Raw genomic sequence first — 23,347 nt, forward strand, 5'->3', positions numbered from 1 at the left:
TTTTTAGGGCTGTCGTGGCGTACAGAAAGCCAAAAAAGAAGAGTGATGATCACTATATATGTTGTCCCTGTGTTGATTGCAAGAATGAGAAGCAGTTCTTGTGAGGAACCGTCCAAATAGTATTCTAATTAATCATCAGGAGGATCATTATTCATAATCACAACCTCGATGATTAACCAGAATACCATTCCGGTAGTCCCGGCACGTGTTTTGTGCCCAGGATCGGAACACATGCCTTCCAACTCAAATATCACAACACAGTTTAATAGAGAGCAAATAATTAAACTGGATTACCATTGTTAAACAAGCAACTGCTTCCACAATTTACAACAAACGAGGAACAACAACAACTACTATGCAGCGGAAGAAAAACCTATACAACAAAAGAGTATGGAGCCGTATGCCCTTAGGCTCCATACCAAAAGCGCCGGAGTTCGGAGTAGAAGGTGCTACTCCTGCCCGCCACCCTGATCGGCAGGCACAAAGTAGCCGAACACTGCCTCTTCTTCGCCGACCTGCGAACCTGAAAGCAACTTAAGGGCAGCACCCTTAGTACGAAGGTACTAGCAAGTCTTACACAGTATGAGTATATATATTCTCGACTCCAAGGATCATGCATTTAAAGCTGTAGCAAGGATTAAGACATGTTTAAGTTCATTAAGCGGTAAGCAACCTAGACTCTAGGTGTAAGCAACTGACTTAACCAACCACCGACTCAAACCCAGCCAACCAACTGATCAGAACAGATATATGAACAACAAGTGTATAAAAGCAAACCATTCCCACCAAACCACCAACCACATACCGACCAAACCACCCCAATCCAACCATGCCACAACCCACATCGAAACTCTACGACCAAAACATGGTCGCTCGGTGGAGATAAGCGATAGCGATGCTCATGACCGAGAGCGCGGCAGTTCGAACTGATTATACACCCTGCAGGGGGATACTCCTGGACCCACACGACACAGGGACCATACGGCTTGTGCCACCCGCTAAGATGCGCAGAAGGGGGTACCCGTGACAACCTTTCCCAACCAGGCCCAACCATGTGGATCAACCATAGCTCGGCGAGGCGGTATTAGAACTACTCCCCGAGCAAACTAATACCGCTAAAAGCCCGGACTCAAACCGGACTCACACCGTCTATGACGAGGCCCACATGACCACGTCTGCGAAGGTAATCAGCTCGCCTACCATTATATCAGCATGTGGTGAGTAAGGTATGTGCTAAAGCCGACTACACCAATGATCGGTGCTTAACCGGTGCAAGCGGTCTACGGTGTCCGGGTTCCCTCCCTGAACTGCCTGAGGACTCCTCGTGAGCAGATGACACCCCTAACACCGCCCACACCTCGTCTCAACTCACCACTCACCAAACCGACTCATCATCAACACAACCATAAGTGTGAACAAGTAATAAATCCTAGGCTCGCGACAACGGTGGACGCCGTCGTCGACTTCTACCGGAAAGCTTAAGTACCACTAAGCATAGCGAACTAAAATTAGACCTCGATGACACCACTAGGCTCCTAGGAACAACACATGATATGTGACCGAAATGGGATAATGCATCGGCATAGGTTCTACCCAACTCAGTACCCGACACATGCAATGTATACATAAGCGTAGATAACATATTAAATTTTCAAGTAGACACGGTGCAATATGAACGATGCTTGCCTTGCTACCCTGAATCAGAAAGGTGGGACGCCTCACGATCGCCCACGGCCTCCGGGATCGACGGATCGGCGTTCACTACAGAGAGCAACGCGTGCAATGTAATGAGCATGTATGAAATGCGATCATGTAAGAAAAATATGCTCCACAATACATGACAACATTATTCCAAGATCGTACTGTCCAAACCAGAATTTTCCAGGTGGTCTCAAAAAGTTTGGAGTTCCTACGAATTAACTACGAATTTTACAAGCTATCAGCTATCAGGAAAGCCTGATAAACCGTGCTCGGGGTGCCTGGGATGAACAGTACTCACGGGTCCCGGGGTGAACAGTACCCGGGGTGCTCGGGGTGAACAGTACCAGGGGTGATCGGGTGAACAGTACCCGGGGGTCCTCGGGATCGACCGTGCTCGGGTGCTCGGGGTGAACAGTACAGGGGTGCTCGGGGTGCTCGGGTGAACAGTACCCGGGGGTCGTCGGGTGAACAGTACCGGGGTGCTCGGGAGTGCTCGGGGTGACTGTACTCGTGCTCGGGTGAACAGTACCGGGGGTGCTCGGGAGTGCTCGGGGTGACTGCGCTCGTGCTCGGGTGAACAGTACCCGGGGGTTGTCGGGTGAACAGTACCCGGGGTGCTCGGGAGTGCTCGGGGTGACTGCGCTCGTGCTCGGGTGAACAGTGCCCGGGGGTCGTCGGGTGAACAGTGGCCGGGGTGCTCGGGTGAACAGTGCCCCCGTGGTGCTCGGGTGAACAGTACTCGGCGCTACAGTAAAATCAGTCTCGCGCAGCTCCAGAACAGCAGCCATTACAAAGGGAAAAACTAGGCTAAACTAACCTGGGAGTCTCTCTAAATCAAAAGTAAAAATGCCTAGAAGGGTGTACAGGGTCTAGACTTTGCTCAACCGCCTAGCAACATGATTTCTAACTCAAATCCACATAAATCCTCATTTGTTCCCAGACTGCAGAACTTTAAGAACTTTGCAACCCTAGTTCCAGATTCAAGATCTATCCAACCAAAAATGAGCATACTTGCCATGGGAGCCTAGCAGACTCACCCAAGGTCCTTTGCTGAGGTTGGTGACCGCCAGTTGAAGGAGGAAATGACGGAAAATGGCTTGGAGAAGAGAGGAAAAACTGCTGCTTCCTTGCTTCTCCCAAAGAACACCAAACAAGTTCAGAACCAGCTCGAATTCCTTCGGGGAAACTGAAAATGAATTGGATGGACGAGTAGTCCTTGAGCTGGTGGTCTCGTGAGTACCACATACGTACCTTGATCTTGCTCCCAGAGGTAGGGATCCAAAGGGGAAAAAGGGAGCCTAAGAGAGAGAGTGAGAGAGACAGCCAACTCCAACTTGCTTCCTCAAAAAGCCTTATATGGTGGAGTGGGTGAGGAGTACGTATGGGCAAGTTTGAGGGGAGAGAGAGCTGTTGCCCACTTATAGAGAGATATTTTCCACCCAAGTGGGCCCCATTTACCTAGAGGAAAGTCCAGACTTGCTTCCAGCTCCTTTATTTCTCTTAGTTTTTCCTTCTCCCACCTCATTGACTCAAAGTGAAGTGCTCCAGTGACCCAAACTGGAACATGAAGCTGAAATTGCATGTTTTAGGATTAAAACACACAATTATGGATTTCGGGACGTGACAGTTCTCAGGTATAGAGCAGATCCGTGCACACTTGCTTCGCAGGGGTTTCAAGCCTGGCTATATCCGCTAGACCGTGCACGGTGAACATGAGGAGGTTGTGCATGAAGAGGAGCCCACAGCCGAGGAAGGCAGAGGCAACGATATGACGGCTGACGAAGACATCGATATGTCAGCATTCGAAGATACTTTTGTCGGTAACGATGATAACGACCTACACAAAATGTTGCGCAATGTGGAGGGAGACTTCACCAGTGATAGGCAACACAAAAAGTTCGAGCGCATGAAGGAGGACATTAAAACACCGGTGTTCTCAAGCTGTAAGGAAGAGCACAACAAGTTGCATATTGTGATGATATTGCTGCAAATAAAGTCTAGCAATGGTTGGTCTGATAAGGGATTCAATGAGTTATTACGATTCATGAGGGACTTGCTTCCAGAGGGCAACGAGTTGCCTAAAAACACGTACCACGCCAAGCAGATTATCTGTCCGTTGGGGTTGGATGTAGAGAAAATACATGCTTGTCGAAATGACTGCATGTTGTTTTACAACAGGGATGCAGACTTGGAAGCATGTCGCATTTGCGGTGTATCACGGTACAAGCGCAACGTTGACAATATCGATAGCGATGACGTAGGGGAGAAGATGAAGGATAAAAGACCCCCCGCTAAGATGGTTTGGTATTTCCCTATAATCTCCCATCTGAAGCGATTGTTTGCCAACAAAGCGAATACCGAGTTGATACGATGGTACGCCGAAGGGCGCAAGAAAGACAGAATGCTTAGGCACCCTGCTGATGGAATGCAATGGAGGAACTTCGATACAAAATACAAGAAATTCAAAGCTGAAGTGAGGAATATAAGGTTCGGGTTAAGTATGGATGGGATGAATCATTTCGGCAACATGAGTAATAGTCATAGCACTTCGCCCGTGACTCTCTGTATCTATAACCTTCCATCTTGGCTGTGTATGAAGCGGACGTTCCTTATGATGCCTTTGCTGATTAGTGGCCCGAATCAACCTGGCAACGATGTCGATGTGTATCTCCAACCATTGCTTGAATACAAACGCGAGCGTTTCAACCTACGCGCAATGTTGTTTGTAACGATTCAGGATTGGCCTGCTCTTGCAAACCTATCGGGAAAGACTTTAAAAGGCTACAATGGATGTGTTTGGTACTTGGATGAAACAAAGGGGCTGTGGCTGAAGAATTGTAAGAAAATGGTATACATGGGTCACCGTAGGTTTCTGCGCCCGGATCACCCGTACCGCAGGAATAAAAGAGCTTTTGACGGGACAGTGGAGACTCGTTACGCTCTGAAGCTTCACACTGGGCATCATGTATATAAGATGGTAAAGAATCTTAGAGTTGTCCTTGAAAAGGGGAAAGGCAGTACGAAATTCCCAGCTGGAAAAATCGCTCCTATGTTTAAGAAGAGATCAATTTTTTGGAACCTACCTTATTGGAAGCACTTGATGGTCCGACACGTGATCGACGTCATGCATGTGGAGAAGAATGTGTTTGAAAGCTTGATTGGTACCTTACTGGACATACCTGGCAAAACAAAAGATACACACAATACACGGTTGGACCTGGAAGATATGAAGCTAAGGAAAATTCTGCATCCTAAAATCCTAGGCAACGGGGCAAACGAACTTCCCACGGCTTGCTACACCCTGAGCAAGGAAGAGAATATGAGCCTGTGCAGTTGCTTGCATGGAATCAAAGTTCCGACCGGTTACTCCTCCAACGTAAAGAGATTAGTGAACATGAAAACTTTGAAGTTAGTTATCATGAAGTCCCATGATGATCACATGATGATGATATAGTTGCTTGCTGTTGCAATTAGAGGTATTCTACTAGATAAGGTCCGAGATCCAATTATAAAGTTGTGTTCGTTTTTCAACCCAATTTCACAGAAGGTCATCAATCCGACCAAACTAACAAAGCTGCAGGAAGACATGATCCATACTATATGCTAGCTTGAGAGTATTTTCCCTCCATCGTTTTTTGACATAATGCCCCATCTCATTGTTCACATCGTGCATGAGATAAAGTACCTTGTCCCTGTGTTTCTGCATCAGATGTATCCTTTTGAAAGGTTCATGTCAGTTCTGAAGAAATATGTTCGTAACCGAGGTCGGCCGAAAGGTTGCATGTCCCAAGGCTGGGGAACGGAGGAGGTCGTTGAGTTCGCCGTCAACTACAGTATCTCGCCATGAGGGAAGGCTTAAGGGGAAAGGGACGCTAGGTCACAATTTAGTTTGTTCCGACTATTATGTTTCATTCACCCAAGCACATTTCACAGTTTTGCAACAAGCAAATGTAGTGGACCCGTATGTTCCAGCGCACGTGCAAATGCTACGGTCCACAAATCCAACAAGGTCGACGATTGGATTGCAAGAGCGCACAGAGATAATTTCGGCAGTTGGTTACGTAGACACATGATGGATAAAGATACAGATGATGCACTGTTGGAAATGCTGGCTAATGGGCCGTCAACTACGATTCATACATACAAAGCATACAACATTAACGGCTATACATTTTATACGAGAGCACAAGACAACAAGAGCACTAACCAAAATAGCGGTGTCCGTATTGATGCGTACGACCGCGATGGCAATAGGGAGACCTACTATGGATTCATAGTGAAGATTTGGGAGCTTCAATATGGAGAACAGTTGAAGGCCCCCCTGTTCCGGTGCCAATGGGTCAGTCTCCTAGGTGGAGTGAATACCGACAAGTACGGTATGACTACCGTCAACCTCAAACTCGTCGGATACGGAGAACAACCATTCGTGCTCACCAATGATGTTACTCAAGTCTTCTATGTAAAGGACATAGATCCAGTTAACAAGGAGGAGCGCCATGTGGTTCTACAAGCAAAAAGAAAGATTGTCGGTGTTGATGATGTCATCGACGAGGAAGACTATAATCAATTTGATGACCTGCCTCCTTTCGGAGAGAATATCGACCTGCCTCTCATTGATGACACTGAGGAACCTACATACATACGCTGTGATCATAACGAAGCTATAATCGTTAAATGAAAGTAGCTTTGATGTAATAATTAATTTAGGATTCGCTGTAATTTGTATTAGGGGATGTAAAAAAGTGAGACTGATATTTTGTAACAAGTTGATGTGTTGTGTTATTTCACTCGAAATCTATCTACAGTTAATGACCGCCTCAAACATCGTTAGACAGCTAATTAAATATCAGAAAGTGTATGCTTTGACTATTAAAATAATTATCAGAAAGCTAATTAGAAAGATAATTTTTTTAACATAAAACAAGTTAAAACGGTTTTATAAAATTTATTTGCATTTTCTAGAATTAAAATAATTTTCAGAATTAATTTGCATTTTCTAAAACTATTTTCCAGATTATAACATTTATTTTATAACATTAAAACTATTTATTGGACTGCAAGGGGAAAAATAAGTATTAGTGCCAGTTGTATGAAGGAACCGGCACTGATCTTATACTATCAGTGCCGGCTTAGGTTTACAACCGGAACTGATACTCCAAGTTTCAGTGCTGGTTGGAACAAGAAATCGGCACTGATATGGGGCTTATCAGTGCCGGCTGTGGTATATAACCGGCACTGATACTCCTCCACCATATATACGTCGAACACTTAGCCATACGCTATCCTCATTCACACCATTCACCAGTTCAGCCCGCCGCCGCTCCTCTGCGCTGTGCTGATACGCTGCCCCGCCGAGCCCCGACGCACCTCCCATCGTCCCGACGCGCTGCCCCGCTGCTTCATCCTCGACACACCGCCCCGTAGTCGGCCTCCTCCTCCTCCCGTTGCCACCCTGACGCCGGCGGCCTCCTCCAGACCAGCCACCGCGGCGAGCCCTGACGCGCCACCACGTAGTTAGCCGCCGCCTCCTCCCGTCGCCACCCCAACGCCGATGGCCTCCTCCAGACGTGCCACCGCGGCGAGCCTCCACAGCCACCAAGAACATCTCTAACCCCTTCGTTGCCACCGCCTTTCCCGCTCCAGAAGCCGGTAGCACCTGCAAAACCTCAGAAGTCGATGTCATATCAGAAATTGACTTCGTCATAGTAACAAGAAGCAGCTAAGAAGCAACAATCAGCATCTAAGAAGCCGGCATCTCCTCTGCCTTATGAAAGAACTGAGGAGGAAACTAAAAGAATAGTGCACAACGAAGTCATTGCACAATTCAAACGTAAGGAGCCAGAGAAGATTCCTATGGATCCAGCAGTGGTCGGCAAGTTTCTTGACTCTTTGATGAGAATACCTGGGCCTCCACTGCAAAAATCTAACTACGCGCGCATCATGGGTAAAAGGCAGTTAAAGAAGACGTCGATCGATAAGGTAAAAAAACAACAGGAAGAATTAGAAAGAAACTTCCTACTGTCATCTAGATTGACAAAAGAAGCGCTTTATGACGAGTTCAAGGCTGAAACGGGAAAAATTGTATGGAAATTTAAGCTTGGCGAACTAATGGTTGAGCACCTCTCGGAGCTAACAACCCAAATACGGAGATTCCATGCCTGGTACTTGGAATAGTCGAAGGCCGGTAGATGTATGTTCGCGTACAAATACATACATTGTGATTTCCTCCATGGGGACGGCGAAGACTGGATTCATTTCGATGAAATGTATCAATTGTACCACCAAGATGCCCTCGGCGTTCAAATCATGAGTTTGTGGACTCTGTAAGTGTCTTACATGTATAATTCACAATATATATTCTTGTGCCATTAGACTAAATGTCTTAACTTCTTGTGTATGTAGAATGGAGATACATACATACGCTCAAAAGGGAATCACTCATGTAGCATTCCTCGACCCAATGAAGATAAACCAGATGACGATCACCACCGATCCACAGGCAACCGAGGATTATGCACTTGAAGCTATTCAAATGCACCAATTAAAGTGATACATACTTCTACCTTACAACTTTGGGTACATTTTTTTCTCTATGTTTGTACTACTCTTTTTGACCATCATGACGTTAGGACTTACAACTAATTAACTACGGTGACATATGTGTAGATTTTAATGGGCCCTCTTTGTCATCCAGACTGACTACAATTGTATCATTGTCCTCGACGAGAAAAGAAATCCAGCCACCAAATACCAACCTGTCATAGACTTGCTACAACGGTAAATTAATTATTTCATTAACGCTCTAGTAAATTTGGAATTGATTGAATCTAAGTCCACACTCGTACAGGGTGTACACGTGCTACGTCAAGAGGAAAGGATGTCACTTTCCGTTCTGGAAGGAATGGAGAATCGTAACAGACTTTCCTTGTAGGCTTCAGACCTAGGGCAACAATTTATGTGGCTACTATGTATGTGATTTCATGCATGGATGGACCGAAAGCAATTATAGTCAAATAGAAAAAGTTGAGGTAAGTGGTATAGATATTGATGTTTAATTTTTAGTTCCTACTAGTGTTCAAATAGATTGATTTCTTCAATTCTCGTACTTGCAGGGCCTCCAACTGAAAACAGGTATCCTCACGCCGTGGAGAATCAATGCAATTCAGGAACAACTCTGCGGGTTCATCAATGACCAAATCATTTCAGAGTTGGGGTGGTACCATGTTCCTAAATGGTGTATTGATGGATCCAGCCCTTCAAAAGACCCGTGGAGTTCGTTACCTGATTCTTCAAAAGGCAAAAAACGTAGTTCAGGGTCCTCAGTCAACAAGAACAATTGAATGACATCGTTTCTTACCCTTTTCTTGTATACTTCTGTTAATTATGAACTATTATTGTAAACTATTATTAGTTATGATATGTAGTCAATGACATGTGAAATAACATGGTTACGTATGCATGAATGAGATGAGATGAGAATGAATTATATATGTGTGTGATACATTATGTGTTGAGATTATTATATGTGCATGTGTTTTATGTGACATTTGCAATGGCTACATTTTTTTGGGGGGGGGGGATGGTCTATCAGTGTCGGCTCAACATAAAAAACCGGCACTGATATGTATAATATCAGTGTCGGCTCAACATAAAAAACCGGCACTGATATGTATAATATCAGTGTCGGCTTTTACTAAGAACCGGCACTGATATTCTATGTATCAGTGTCAGTTTTTATTCTTCAGTCTGGCTCAAAAATCGGCACTGATAGTCCATGACTATCAGTGCCGGTTCAAAAACCTCCACTGATAGCGCTTTTGAGCTGGCACTGATGACCATTTCTGTTGTAGTGACATATAGTATATTTTGGAATGGAGATATTAGTCCCTCCACCCACGAAAACTTGATGTTTTAGACATGCTTCCGGTCAAACTTTTAAAATTTTGACTATCAATACCTTTTTAAATATAAAGATTCGAAACATGAAAATCGTATATGTTGGTTTTGTCTTGAAGTGCCACTACCACAAAATAATTAAAAGCAGATGATATATCACAGACGGTTTCTTAGGACCCGTCACATACAAAAAAATATTCATATGATTGCTAAGATAGACGTATCTGTAACAAGACAGGTGTCTAGGTATGTGAATGAACTTACAAATGATTTTTATAAATCCATCTGTTTCTGTCATATAGACACATATGACTTTTAGGAAAATCTGTCTGTAATATTGTTATAGGCGATTTCTTATAAGATCTATTTGTATTTATTCGGTAGAAATAGACGAATTTTATAAACACTCATTTGTATTTAAAGACCCGCAAACATTTTCAAATTTGACTGCTGGCCTTTCTAGGGACTTTTGGCTTCCCACACACACAAAGACCCATGAACATTTTCAAATTTGACTGCTCGCCTTCCTAGGGACTTTTGGCTTCCCCCACACACATCCCACTCGTCTACCTAGTGTCTTTTGGCTTCCCACACATATAACCCCTAGTCTACCCTCAATATAAAGCGACGAGGAGTGTTCTTCTTCCTTACTCGTCATATCCAAATGTTGCACTACACTAAGAAGCATCCTCACTTGCTATCAATGTCGGAGAAACGAGATCTTAGCGAGGGTCTGATCCCTTTCACTGCACCGATGTGAGTATCATATGGTTTCCTTCGTGGTTTAGTTATAATTTGTTAGGTTTTCATTACTTCGATATGTGCAACAGATGTCACAACCTTATTTCTATCATAGATCTATAATGGCATAATTTACGGCAATCAGGAGGTGGCAGGGTGGGGTTGTCCTTATGGTGGCTTCGACGGTGCGGATGCTTGGCATCGACTTCGGCTGAGTGGACTTCGTCTTCTTTGCTGCTGTGAAGGCCGCCCCCGTCAACCCTATGTATGCTGTAAATTGTGTTCTCCATTCTGTTCTACAGGATAGAAATTTCTTCATTGCTGTTCATCGAGATTCTGGCTCATGTGTGAGATAGTCAAGGTGCAGTCAGATTCTGATAACTACGTGCTGCTAATTGAAGATGATGTTTGGGTTGACATTATGATGAAACACATGAGGCTAAGATGATATCTATCATCTCATTTTTTTGAAAGACGGTGTCGATCGACCCAAGTTTGTTGATTACTTTTCATCTTTTTGGAAGATGACATCGTCATGATATTAATCATTTTATCCTTTTAGAATACAACATCGATAGGCCAATGATGTATAGCTAGCTAGATTATGTGTTCTAAATAAGTGTGATTTGCGTATGTGTGGTGTTCTTAACTTTAATGATATGCAAATGCCTGTGTTTTATGTTACGAACAATGTGTGATCGATATTATGAACAATATGTTTAATTTGAGAATCAGAAAGTGTATATCTGTATGATATTTTCTCCCTAGAAGCAAATTTGCTTCCTGATTGCACAACCATGAAGAAAATTTACTTATAGGGGGTAGGGGGGAGAGACAAAGATGGGTTTTTATAAAAATATGTTTGTTACTCTTAGTACTCATAAACGAGTTTAAACCAATACCATTTGTGATTTTTACTAGACACAAACGGTTAACTAGAAAATCCATTTATGTATAAGTGTATTGTAGACGGTTTTGAAACTGTATGTAATAAGGTTGATATCATAAATACTTTTGTAGAGATGGAACCTATAATCGTCTGTGATAAGGTTTAAAATTTATCTCTAATAACCCGTTTCTGAGGTAGTGTGCATTTTCATAATATCATAACTTATTTGAACTTTAAAATATGTTTCAAAATAAAACAATGGTTAAAGTTACGTTTTGGAGACTGTCATTATCCAAAAAGTTAAGTATTTGTGACGGGAGGAAATATTATCTTACCAAATTGATTTCTTTTCTCATACCTTGAGAAAGAGATTTTTTTATGCAATCTTTTTTTTCTTGTTTTGCTGGTGGTAGTGGATGTGTGTCTTACAACAAATGCACAAGTCAACAAAAATATGTGAGCTAATACAGTTTTCGAAAAGGATTTTGCAGAAAAAACCAACATATGTATGTTTCTGCCTTTTCCTTTGCCCCTTCTGTTATTGTTTCTTCATGCTAGCTTGCTGCTTTCTGCAAACACCTTGCACGTTTCTATATCTCACTTCACCATTTGCTCCCCTCCTGCACAGACCATGCATGTTTCTATATCTCAGTACTGGTCTCTATCTACCTCTACCCCCATCTCTCTCCACCTTTCCACCATTAATTTCTCTGTGTTACACTGATCGATGATGAGTATCTGTCCCCCTACCACTCTTTCTGTCTTGCATTTATTTGGCTCTCACTCTGGAGGAAGGAAGGCACCTCATGAAGAACCTGACAGCATATTTCCATGTGAATGAAATGTCAGTGAGTGAAATTTATTGGGTTCAATAGTTGCATATATCATATGCATCATGCCTAGTGCGCACATAGCTATTTCTAGCTACAGCTAGAGATAGAAACAGGGATATGCGTCAGAACACAGAAGGGTTATGGGCATGTACAAATTGCTAAAGTAGAAGATCATTGTTAAAGTGTGGAAGATCATTGCTAAAGTAGAAGACCATTGTGCGTTACACAGAGATTAACTATGTAAGAATTGGTCACTTGTGTTTTCTAACCATCAAACTGATGTGTTTTTTGAACTCTTGCTTACTGAAATGAACTTAGCACTGCAATCAATAACTGTTTAAGCCAACAAGGAGAGGTTACTGAACAAATAATATAAGATTCAATAAGCAGGTTCAATTCATTGCATCCTTGGCATCAACACACACTATTTTTCTGGGGACCATCATGGACACCCAAGAATCTTTTTTTAGGGATAACCGTAAACACACTAGCAGTATTGTTTACTTTGTCAGCACTTCAAAAGCATGTCAATCCTTTTCCATAATTAAGCTATCTGCTAGCTGGGGCACACTGTAATTATAGAACTGTAAAGACTGAAAACTGAGTTTTAGGAATCAAACTTAGATCCTGCACATTTTAAACATGCATGGCAGCTGCCATCTATACGCCCATGCCCAGCGTTTATAGTAATCAAGAGAGCTAGCATGTTATTTACTGGTAACTAAGTATATAATAGGCCATCACCCGGATAGTTATTTCATGAAGCCACAACATATTATACTACTATTAGTGAGAAATTCACCAACTCAAATGTCACTTTAATTTGTCCTTTAATCTCCACTCATTAATTCTGCATGCGCTAAGAATATGTCAATATTAATTGGAGTGACTAAGAAACTAATAAAGTTAGTAATTGGCAATCGCAAACAGCTTTCAATCTCATCCTAACACTTTAATAAGCTCATGGAAAACAAGTGGTACAATAAGTAAAAGAAAAACTATATACACATTTCCTTTACTTTCTTTCAACGATTGGATTGGTAAACATTATTCTCAGTATTTTTATCCACTCTTTGCTCAAAAAGGTATTTTTTATGCACATGGCTAAAAGAAAATACCTTCTATACACAAAAAAGGTCGCAAGACAATCAAACACAAGGCGAAATCAAGAATTGAAAGAGGTGGATAATAAGATGATTACCTTGAGAAGGATCACCACCCCGCCTGCCTTGGGGATGCATGGATCACAGATGCCGAGGCCATATGATCAAGAAGATGAAAAAATCATAACGAACAAGGAACACCAAATAAACCAAAAAGGTTGTACAAAGCACAAAGACACGGTGGTGGTGGTGGTGGAGATAGATCGGCGGGCGTGCGGCCGTCAGCCGCCAGGTCAGGCCGGCTGCACCACACCACCGTTGCCCTCGTCGCTTGCATCCGTATGCTGCTGGCGCGACACTTCGGCAGGCGACTGTCCCGACGATGACGGCGGCGGAGACGGCTCAATTTGGTACGTCAATGCCACCGCCGTCTGCGCCTGTACCGGCGGTTGCTGCTGGAAGAGGAAACCGCTCTCGTACGGCACCGCATCAGGCGGCACGACCGCCACTGTCGCGCCAGTGCTGCTCCCGGGCACGGCGTGCGCGTAGGCCGCAGCATGTCTCATCATCAAGTCCTGCTCCCTGGCGACATCCACGGCGGCGACCAGCTGCTGCGCCTCCGCCAGCTGCTGGTGGTAGAGGTGCTGGTGCTGCACCATGATCTGATGATGCGGGTGTGGGTGGCCGTGCTGCGGCGCGACCCCGAAGCCTAGCCTCATCCCGGCGGCGGCGAGGGGTACGCCGGCGGCGTACTGCGTGGCGGAATTGTGGTGGTACTGCGGCTCGGTGACGAAGGGCGCGAAGGCGGCGGGGCCGATGTACCCGGCCAGATCCTTGCGCGCGCCGGCGAGCTCGTCGCGCGCCTGTTTGATCTTGAGCTGGAGGATGGAGATGTAGGAGACGCAGCCGTAGACGGGGTCGCGAAGGCGCGCGTCGGCCTCGTATGCGAGCGAGTTGACGGCGTCCTCCCGCTGCGCGTGCGGGAGCTCGTTGAGGAGCTTGGAGACGTTGCTGGCGCCGAACACGCGGTGCACGTTGGCGAACTTGGAGGGGTTGTCCGGCGGGAAGTAGGGCGCGAAGACGCACCCCTGCGTACACTTGCGGCGCAGCAGCTTGCACGCCGCGCACGGCGAGCTCGAGGTCGACATCCTCGCCTCCGACGCCGCCTGCTCGTCGTCCTTCTCCTTCCAGATATAAAGATAGAGAGATACAGCATGAGGTGAGATCGAACCCTAATCACCGCATCTCCCAACGTGGATCACAAACCAGCCGGTGGATCCAAGAAAGAGATTTGGCGATTCGGCAGAGCGAAACGAAACGAACAAGTCATTCCGAGCGAGCGAGGGAGCTAGGGCTTGATCCTTACCAGGGAAGAGGGGATCAATTCATGGCCGAGAGTGGATCTCCACTACACGCGCGGCAGTGTAGGTGGGGACGAGGACGAGGACGCCGACAACGAGAGGAGGAGGCAAGAGATTGAGATGGATGCGTGATCTGGATGGAGGCGTTTAGTTGGGGAAGCCGGTCCAGACCGTTCAGGGAGTTTGGGTCCTCGGGGAAGGAATGGTCTGTCGACTCGGTTGGGTTGCACCGACTACACAAGGTGGGTCCAGGGTAGTTGGAGACCTTGAGTTACGAACTTACGATTATTCAAAAATAAGAAGTTCACATGATTCAGGGATTTCTACAAATGCACCGACAACTGATTTTACTTTGGTCTTACATATATAAGTGTTATGTGTTTTCACATTTCCTCAACTGCATTGAGCGCATGTGAATTGAAAGGGTCTTTTTACACCCAAAATCTAGGTAATGAGATTATTTGTACCTCACTTTTAAGTTGGGTACAATGTATTCACATATTTGTATCTCTCAACCTTTTATCGTCCCTTCATCATACGCTAATAGTTACTATAACTATATCCTATCGACACACATAATCAATTAGATATTCATATACACTAATATCTATCAGGCTAAAGATCGTAGCTCATCTCTTATTGACTAGCTTGTAGTTTCGAAAGAGTCTTTCTACATAAAAAACTGGTCAATGAGGTGTCGAGCTCCGCACTTTTTAAGTTGGCTTTAATACCATTTCAGGATTAATATGAGACTATTTCAACATTATACCATGCTTATGTATTTCCTATGTAATGCACCGGCACCAATGTGTCTTCCCTTCGTCCAACATGGACAATGGTGGCGCAATGAGCCCGGTAATAGGTCCGGTGATTCTTCCTCTTCAAGTGTTCGTATGTATCAAGATGAAGATTTTGGGATTGTGTGCGACCATCGAGATCTTCAAATGTGCGACTATGTGCCACGCTGCACAGAGCGGACATGATGGAACAGGTGCACCGCATAGAAGATCTATACAAGTGCACGTAGAATTCAATGCACATTGTAGGTAGGTGGGGAGGGGGGGGGGGGCGGACTTGAAAGCACAAAAAACTTACAGGTGCAAAACTGTAACAAAATCAATTGCATCTATTTTTATGAAAACACTCCTGACTTGCAAGTAGATTTTTGCAATTTTCTCTCAAAATATTGGCCATACATGTTAACGACTCGTTGAAATCACAAGGTAGCGCTCCACTCTATAATAATCCTAATAAAAAAATAAAAAATATTCTAGATAGAGCCACACTATTTAACACGTTGTGTCTTAAATAAACATTTAACGCATAAGCGAACAAACCTATCACTTTTTCGGTTAATGGTCAGTATTTTTCTAGTTAACGACCAATATTTTTCCGGTTAACGGTCAACATTTTTTTGTTATGGTGAGCACTTTTCTAGTTAACGGTTAACACTTTTCCGGTTAATGGTTATCACTTGGTGTTATCGCAAACCTATTAAGAAAACAGAAAACCCAACATATGTTAACGATCATTACTTTTTTGGTTAATGGTTAGCACTTTTCCCAAAAAATATACGTTGCATGATTGAGAAATATATGTTACAAAGAAGAAAATAAAAAATTTGCACTTGTTGATTCATTTGACAACAACACAATATATGGAGTACAAAGGCAATAACAGACTATGAGATTTTCTCTCTAAACAAAGAAACTACTCACATAATCAGGGGAGCAATCTCCATCTAATCAATGAAACAATCTCCACCTGATTTGGTTAGCAATAACAGCCTACAAGATTTTCTCTCCAAACAAGTAAACTAATTAGGGAAACAATCTCCAGCTAATCAAAGAAAGGAATAACAACCTGCGATATTTTCTCTCCAAACAAGAAAACTAATGACGTAATCAAGGAAACCATCTCTAGCTAATTAAGGAAATAATCTTCAACTTTCCATTGTGCCGCCGCATTGTACCGATGATGGACCTCAATGCTCGGCAAGCACCACAAGGACCGTGGGGTGAAACTACCGTGGCGGTCCCCGTCGAGGTCTAGGAGCACAAACACAGCTAGGGAGCACACACACACACCACGTCGCCACGAACGAGTATGTTGATTTTGTCTACAGTGGAGACTTCATAGGCATAAGCAATAGATGAAGGTGCTGATGCAGATTTCACGTGTACAACCACGCTTGCACTGATGGATGATGTTTTGTCTCGTCGAATGAACATTGAGGAGCGAGCACAGTGAAACAGAGCGATTCACGACTCTCTAAAATCGCCGCCACTGGCACTGGCTATAAATCTGGATCTAGAGATCTTCAAATGTTTATGGGGGATAAGAGGAGAGAGAAGGAAACAACCGCTATTTAAGTCTAGTGGGATGTCTTTTTCTGGTTACGGGAGTAAAATTGCAGCTTTTTTCTGTTACGGGATGTTTTTTTTCGGTTGTGAGAGCAAAATTACTTATTTTTCCTATTGCAGGCTAGCTTTTTCCGTGGTGGGAGTAAATTTACTATTTTTTCCAGTTGCAGGAGTTGATGGCGCGTTAAATACTTATTTAATGCACTGGGAGTTAAACAAGAATATATATATATATATATATATATATATACATATATATATCCCTAGTAGATAGAACTATAGGGTTATATTTGAAAGTACAGTTATTTGCAATGACATATATTATTTAGGGTTTTTGCATATAGATTAGAAAATTTATATGGAGTCTAGAGAGCTATTCATGTTTGTAATGGCATTTCCCAGAGCTTGGGATGATTAAAGTGGCATATATCCAACTACTTTCCTAGACTATCTGGTGCTTGGTAATTCGTGGACTTGATCCACATTGTTGTTGCATAGGCATCAATTTGAGGTCTCATAGAAATATCCGGAGTATCCAAAGATTTTTGCGGAACCTCCGTATATTTGCGGAGGTTCCAGAAAAATCTGCGGAGAGTCTGTATTTTTCTGATCCGGTGTTTAGTTTGTAAAATTTTTAGGTTTTACCTATTCATCCCCTCTAGGTGACATTAGATCCTTTTCAAATGGTATCAGAGCCTAATCTTTTATAAGGCTTCACCGCTTGAAGAATTTGAAGATGTCAATATCCAGGGAGAAAAGTCCAAAGAGCCCAAGGAGTCCGAAGGATGAGCCATCGAGCAATGTCAAGGGCAAGCGAGTTGCAATTGAATTCAATTACGATCAGTTGAATGCATCTAACTCTTACATCTCCGTGCCATCCGGGGCGTGCACCATACTTTGATAGCATGCACTATGCTGCTTGGAGGCACAAAATGAAATTGCATTTAATCTCTGTTCATCCAAGTATTTGTAAGATTATGTGTACAGTTTCTGAGCTACCGGATGAAGACAAAGAGTTCACTTTCGAACAATAGCAAAACCTTCACCGCAATGCACAAGCCGCAAGTGTATTGCTTGGTGTCTTGGGTCCCGAAGAGTTCAACAAGGTGGATGGGCTTCAAGAGGCCAAAGTGGTATGGGACACACTCCAAGTTGGTTATGAAGTTACCACAAGTGTGTGAGAATCATAGATAGAGTTACTTGAAGGGAAATTGGGAAGATTTGTGATGGAGGACAATGAAACCCCTCAAGAAATGTATGACCACATGATGGTGCTAGTGCAGAAGATTAGAGGGCTTGGAAGTGAAGAGCTAGATGACCACAAGGTGGTGAGAAGATTTCTAAAAGCCTTCTCTCCAAGGAATCCCACTTTGGTGACACTCATCCATGAGAGAAGGGATTACAAGAGACTCACACCTAGTGATGTGTTTGGAAGAATTATTGCTCATGAGCTCATGGAGGAGGAAGCAAATGAAGTCAAAAACCTTGTGAAGCAAAGCTCAACCTCCAAGAACAAAGGAGTAGCATTAAAGGCAAGCAAGAGAAACCAAGATGAAGAATTGAGCTCAAGTGAAGAAGAGAGCTCAGATGATGAAGAAATTGTGTTCTTTGTAAGGAAGTTCAAGAAATTCATAAATAGGGGTGGCTATAGCAAGTACAAGAGAGACAAGTCAAAAAGGAAATCATTCAAGAGAGCTTGCTATGAGTGTGGCAAAGTTGGCCACTTCATCATTGAATGTCCAAACAAGAAGAAGAACAAAGACAAGGAAGAAAAGAAGAACAAGCCTTACAAGAAGGACAAGTACAAGACCCGCAACAAGATCTATTCGGGTCAAGCTCACATCAGCGAGGAGTAGGACTCCAACTTTGACTCTAACTCCGATGATGAAGGGGTCGCCACTATTGCCATCCGCTCCTCTACACCGACAAAGTCACTCTTTAGCGACATGAGCGATGACGATGACACTCCCAAGTGTCTCATGGCAAAAAGGCGCAAGGTAAAACCACAACCCAAGCTCCTAGATAGCGATAGCGATAGTGATAATGGTTGTTGTTGGGGGTCATTATTAAGCTTCTGGGCGCTAGACCCTAGCACCATTTGCACCTAGTCCCAACTCCGAGACCTCTTCTGTAGCAACTTCTAGGGCACCTTCATCAAACCAATAACCTCCGGCAGCCTGTTCACTATCAGGTAGGAGCCAGACGAAACCCTCCGGGACTACTTTCGAAGGTTCTCCTAGACCAAAGCCCAGATTAGGGGCATATCGGACTCTTCGGTCATTGACGTCGCAACCCAGGGCCTGGCCGAAGGCCCCATATACGATCAGCTGAACTGACGCCCAATACGCACGGTAGAAGTCCTCATGAGCAAGTTTGAGGAATATGCGCGGGCGGAGGAGGAAAAACTCCAGCGGAGGCGCTCACAAGCTAGCGAGGCTTCCCGTGCCAATTTTGAGAGGTCGCACTCGCAGGCCGGATCGTCACACGCCCCCGCTCCCCCAGCAAAGAGGAGCTTTGATGGGCCCTTACCGCCGGGTCCCAAAGGGGGCGGCAGCGACAACGCTGAAATGTCAGAAATATCAGCCAAAGCTGCGGGGCTCCAAACTAAAGCCACCCCAGGGGACACGGCCGGGGATGCTCCATAGGCCTCTCAGAGCAAAGCCACGCTCCAAACCAGCATTCCGAGGAAGAATCCTGTTGCACTCTACACGACGCAAGACGAGGACATAACATTGACCACATTCTGAGAGGAGTACCTCGGTAGGCAGGAGGCCTTCGCCTCAACTGATGGGGCCCCCAAGGGGCGGACCAAAGATCGCAGGCCATCGGCCAACTGACGGGTTGACCATCTGGCCTTGCAGAATCCTCCGCAGCTGGCCCTACCTTCACCACCCCAGTCATCCTTAGAGCAGAACAGTGACGAAGGGGCGCGAGGCAAACAGATCGTCCTCGCTATTACCGATGGAGGGAGCTCCGGTTGCACTTTGAAACGACAGCGGTGAGTCTATGCACGCGGGGTACACCACATGAGAGCAACTAGCATCCATCGATAGGCTCCCGATTGGGCCGACACCCCCGTGAGGTTCACCGTCGATGACTCCAAAGGGGTAAAATTTTTCCACTCCGATGCCCTGGTCATCTTAGCCAACATCACCGAGGTCGAGGTTCGAAGAATACTGGTCGACGGAGGCAGCTCGACGGACCTCCTATTCGTGCATGTGTTTGACCAGCTCCGAATTCCACGAAGCCGGCTCTCACCAAGCAGCAGACCCCTCCAGGGACTCAATAGGCCCCCTCAACACCCTAGGACGGATAGAACTCCCGATCATCTTCGGCGAGGGGTTTGCATCACGATTCGAGGTCATCACCTTCGACGTCATGGACGTACCATACGCCTACAATGCCGTCCTAGGACGAGGAACTCTAAATAGATTAGGAGCTGTACCCCATCACAATTACCTTTGCCTGAAGATGCCCTGACCCTAGGGGCTAATAACTGTCCATGATGACCAAGACTTGGGCACCCTGCTCCACTCCCCAGTCGCCATATCGACGCTATGACACAGGAGGACTCGAAGGACCCTCTGTCGGTGAATCAGGAACCGGGGGTCCCCGAACCTCGAGGCCAGGCCAGCAATCCGCCACGTGGCGCCATCCCACGGAGTTTCCTCCGTGAGGTAAAAAAGATTAAGTCCCGGAGAGGGCACTCGGGGCCACAGTCAGTGGTCCCCGAGTACCCAAGTTCCCCGATGATCTGCGAAGTCTATGTGCCGGGAAGAAAGTGCTCGGGGAGGTATATGGTGACCCTCGAGCACCCGAGTACCCCGACGACCAAGAAAGCTAAGTACCGGAAGAAGTGTGCCCGGGGCCACGAGCGGTGGCCCCCTGGGCACCCAAGTGCCCCGAGGACCCACTGAAGGAAGTTCCGGGAGAGAGTGCTCAGGGTTGCGTGCAGCGGCCCATGAGCACTCGGTCCCTCGAAGGTTCGTACAAGCGTGCCCGGGAGAGAGTGCTCGGGGAGGTGAACAGTACCCCCGAGCACTCGATTCCCTGAGGATCAAGAAAGGGCATTCTCGGGAGAGAGTGCTCGGGGAGGTGAACAGTGACCCCCGAGCACTCGGTTCCCCGACGACTCAGAAAGCCCTCTGACAGTGGCCTCTGCAGAGGCCCACTGATGAGGTGTCAGCCAGTCAAAGGCCCAAGGTCGCATTTAAAGAGCGCGCATGGCTTGTCACCTCCAACTGCTCCCACCACGCTCGGTGTCAGTTCCTGCCACATTCTGGCAGGAGGGTGTGGGGTCATTAAATGCATGGGTCCCATCCCGTGCCATCCGGCCCGTCTCGGGATAACGTCGTGAGGGCTGAGGCGTTCCGTCTGCCATGCTGCTGTGGCAGGAGAACAAGACAGGGCGGGCGCACCGGGCCGCTCTGCGGCTGCCCGGTGGGCCCTCTCCATGGCGCCCGTTGCCAGTGCATTTATGGTGACGGATGACCGGGCGTGGGGCGCATTTTCCACCCCCGGTCACTTCGCACAGAGGCTATGATGATGCCCTTTCCATTTATGGTGCCTTGGAACTCGTGCCCTCCCGTTCGGGGCACGCTGCTGCCGGCGGGTATTTAAAGCAGCCGGCAGCACGGACAAAGACAAGGGCTAAGAATATCAGAATAGGCTGAATCTCAGCACAATCTCGGAACAAGCTCCACAAGTTAGACAATCTCTTGGAGGTTGGAAAATCCCAGAGGAAGTAAGTAGCGAAGAGAAGAGAAGATCGAGAGCACCCAAAGCCAACAGATACATGCAGACCGAAGAAGAAGGAGCCTCAGGCTCTAGGATAGATAAACATTCTTGTAACCAGCAACATCTTTGAGGGACATTCTCAGGGCATTTATAGTATCCGTACAGGAGTAGGGTATTACTCCTCCGTGCGGCCCGAACCTGTCTAAACACCAGTGCATTTACTTCGTTCCACACTAGATCATTCCACCCTGCCGGCCATCGCATTTATACCCATTTATTTATCCGACGAACATATTCAGGATCATCCCCCCGACCGAATCTCTAAAAAGGGGTCCCTCAGGATCCCTACGATAGGAGTTAACCCTCCGACAGCTGGCGCGCCAGGTAGGGGGGAACCATCCCTGAATTTGTTTGTTTGTTTTCTTCTGCAGAAAAAATGGCTGGTGGTCATTGCCTCCAGCGCTCCGGCTCCAGCTCTAGTGAGGAAATGGAGCCCCTCGCTCAGGAGGCCCCAGTCGCTGCTGCGTCCCAGCAGCAGCCATGATCTGCTTGCATGGCGTTCCCCTCTCAAGGGGACCACGGTGCTGGGCCCAGCAGGTCCACCGCCGCTGTCACCGGTGCACCATCCAACCCCCACCAGGTGGCCAAAACTCCTGCCGCCAGGTCCGCGTCTGGATAGCACTGGGCGCCGCTCCGGCGTAGGCTCGCCTTCGGCGAGGCCAGTCCCGGGAGCGTGCTGCTTGCGGCGCACGCTCTCCTCAGGCACCCGCCAGTCCAGGCGGCCGGGGAAACCCAGAGGACCGTTGGCTCCAGGAAGTAGCCGCCCTAGTCGGCACGGCCGACCACCAGGTCTTGGCCAAAAGTTCCCGCGCCACCTCCTAGCGCGGCGCCGCTAGGACTGGCCCATCTTCAGGTGGCGGTCGTGCTGGCCGGGGTGCCTCCAGGCGGAGTGCTGCCCCCCTGGCCACTGCCGGAGCCCGGGACCTCCGCTTACACCTCAACGAGCGGAGGGGCATTGAAGACGCGCGCGTCACTCTCGAGCGCCAACGGGAGACCCAGCAGGAGGCTGAAGCTGAGGACCAGGCCTCCTCTTTGTCGGCCCATGATCACCGGGGCTCCCCGGCTCGACAGCGTTCACCGCCCAAGGGCGCTGCCCGCGCCGCAGGGTACGGCACCGGTTGCCGTGCCTTCACCAGTGAGCTCCGCCGGGTCAAATGGCCCACCAAGTTCCACCCCGAGCTGCCGAAGAAGTACGACGGGTCCATTGACCCCGTCGAGTTCCTCCAGATATACACCACCGCTGTCCAGGCGGCTGGTGGCAGCGAAAAGGTGATGGCTAACTACTTTCATGTTGCCTTGAGGGGCTCTGCTCGCTCTTGGCTTATGAACTTACCCCCAGGGTCTATCAACTCCTGGGATGATCTTTGCCACCAGTTCATGGCTAATTTTCAGGGTACATTCACGCGCCCCGGCCTAGAGTGCGACCTCCACGCTGTCAAGCAGCAGGAGGGGGAGACGCTGCGGCGCTTTATTTAGCGCTTCAGCCAGGTCCGCAACACCATGCCACGGATAACCCCCCACGCTGTCATTGTCGCATTCCGGCTGGGTGTCCGCGACGAGCGGATGCTCGAGAAGCTAGGCACGCACAAGGTCGAAACCACCGCGGAACTTTTCGCGCTGGCCGACAAGTGCGCCAAGGCGGCGGAAGCTCGGGCGTGGCACG

The 23,347-nt window shown here is 46.7% G+C and overlaps 1 protein-coding gene across 1 annotated transcript; it reads right to left on the bottom strand.

Moving 5' to 3' along the window:
* Window positions 1–11,606: 11,606 nt before the first annotated feature.
* Window positions 11,607–14,673, bottom strand: LOC133914248 (protein ASYMMETRIC LEAVES 2-like). The gene is made up of 3 exons (XM_062357377.1): window positions 14,530–14,673; window positions 13,262–14,347; window positions 11,607–12,042 (listed from the first exon to the last, which is right to left on the bottom strand). Exon 2 carries the CDS (start codon window positions 14,309–14,311, stop codon window positions 13,457–13,459), a length of 855 nt encoding a protein of 284 aa, XP_062213361.1. The 5' UTR covers window positions 14,312–14,347; window positions 14,530–14,673; the 3' UTR covers window positions 11,607–12,042; window positions 13,262–13,456.
* Between the last annotated feature and the right edge of the window lie 8,674 nt (window positions 14,674–23,347).

The sequence above is a fragment of the Phragmites australis genome, chromosome 4, assembly GCF_958298935.1.
Source record: "Phragmites australis chromosome 4, lpPhrAust1.1, whole genome shotgun sequence".
NCBI classification, from domain to species: Eukaryota; Viridiplantae; Streptophyta; class Magnoliopsida; order Poales; family Poaceae; genus Phragmites; species Phragmites australis.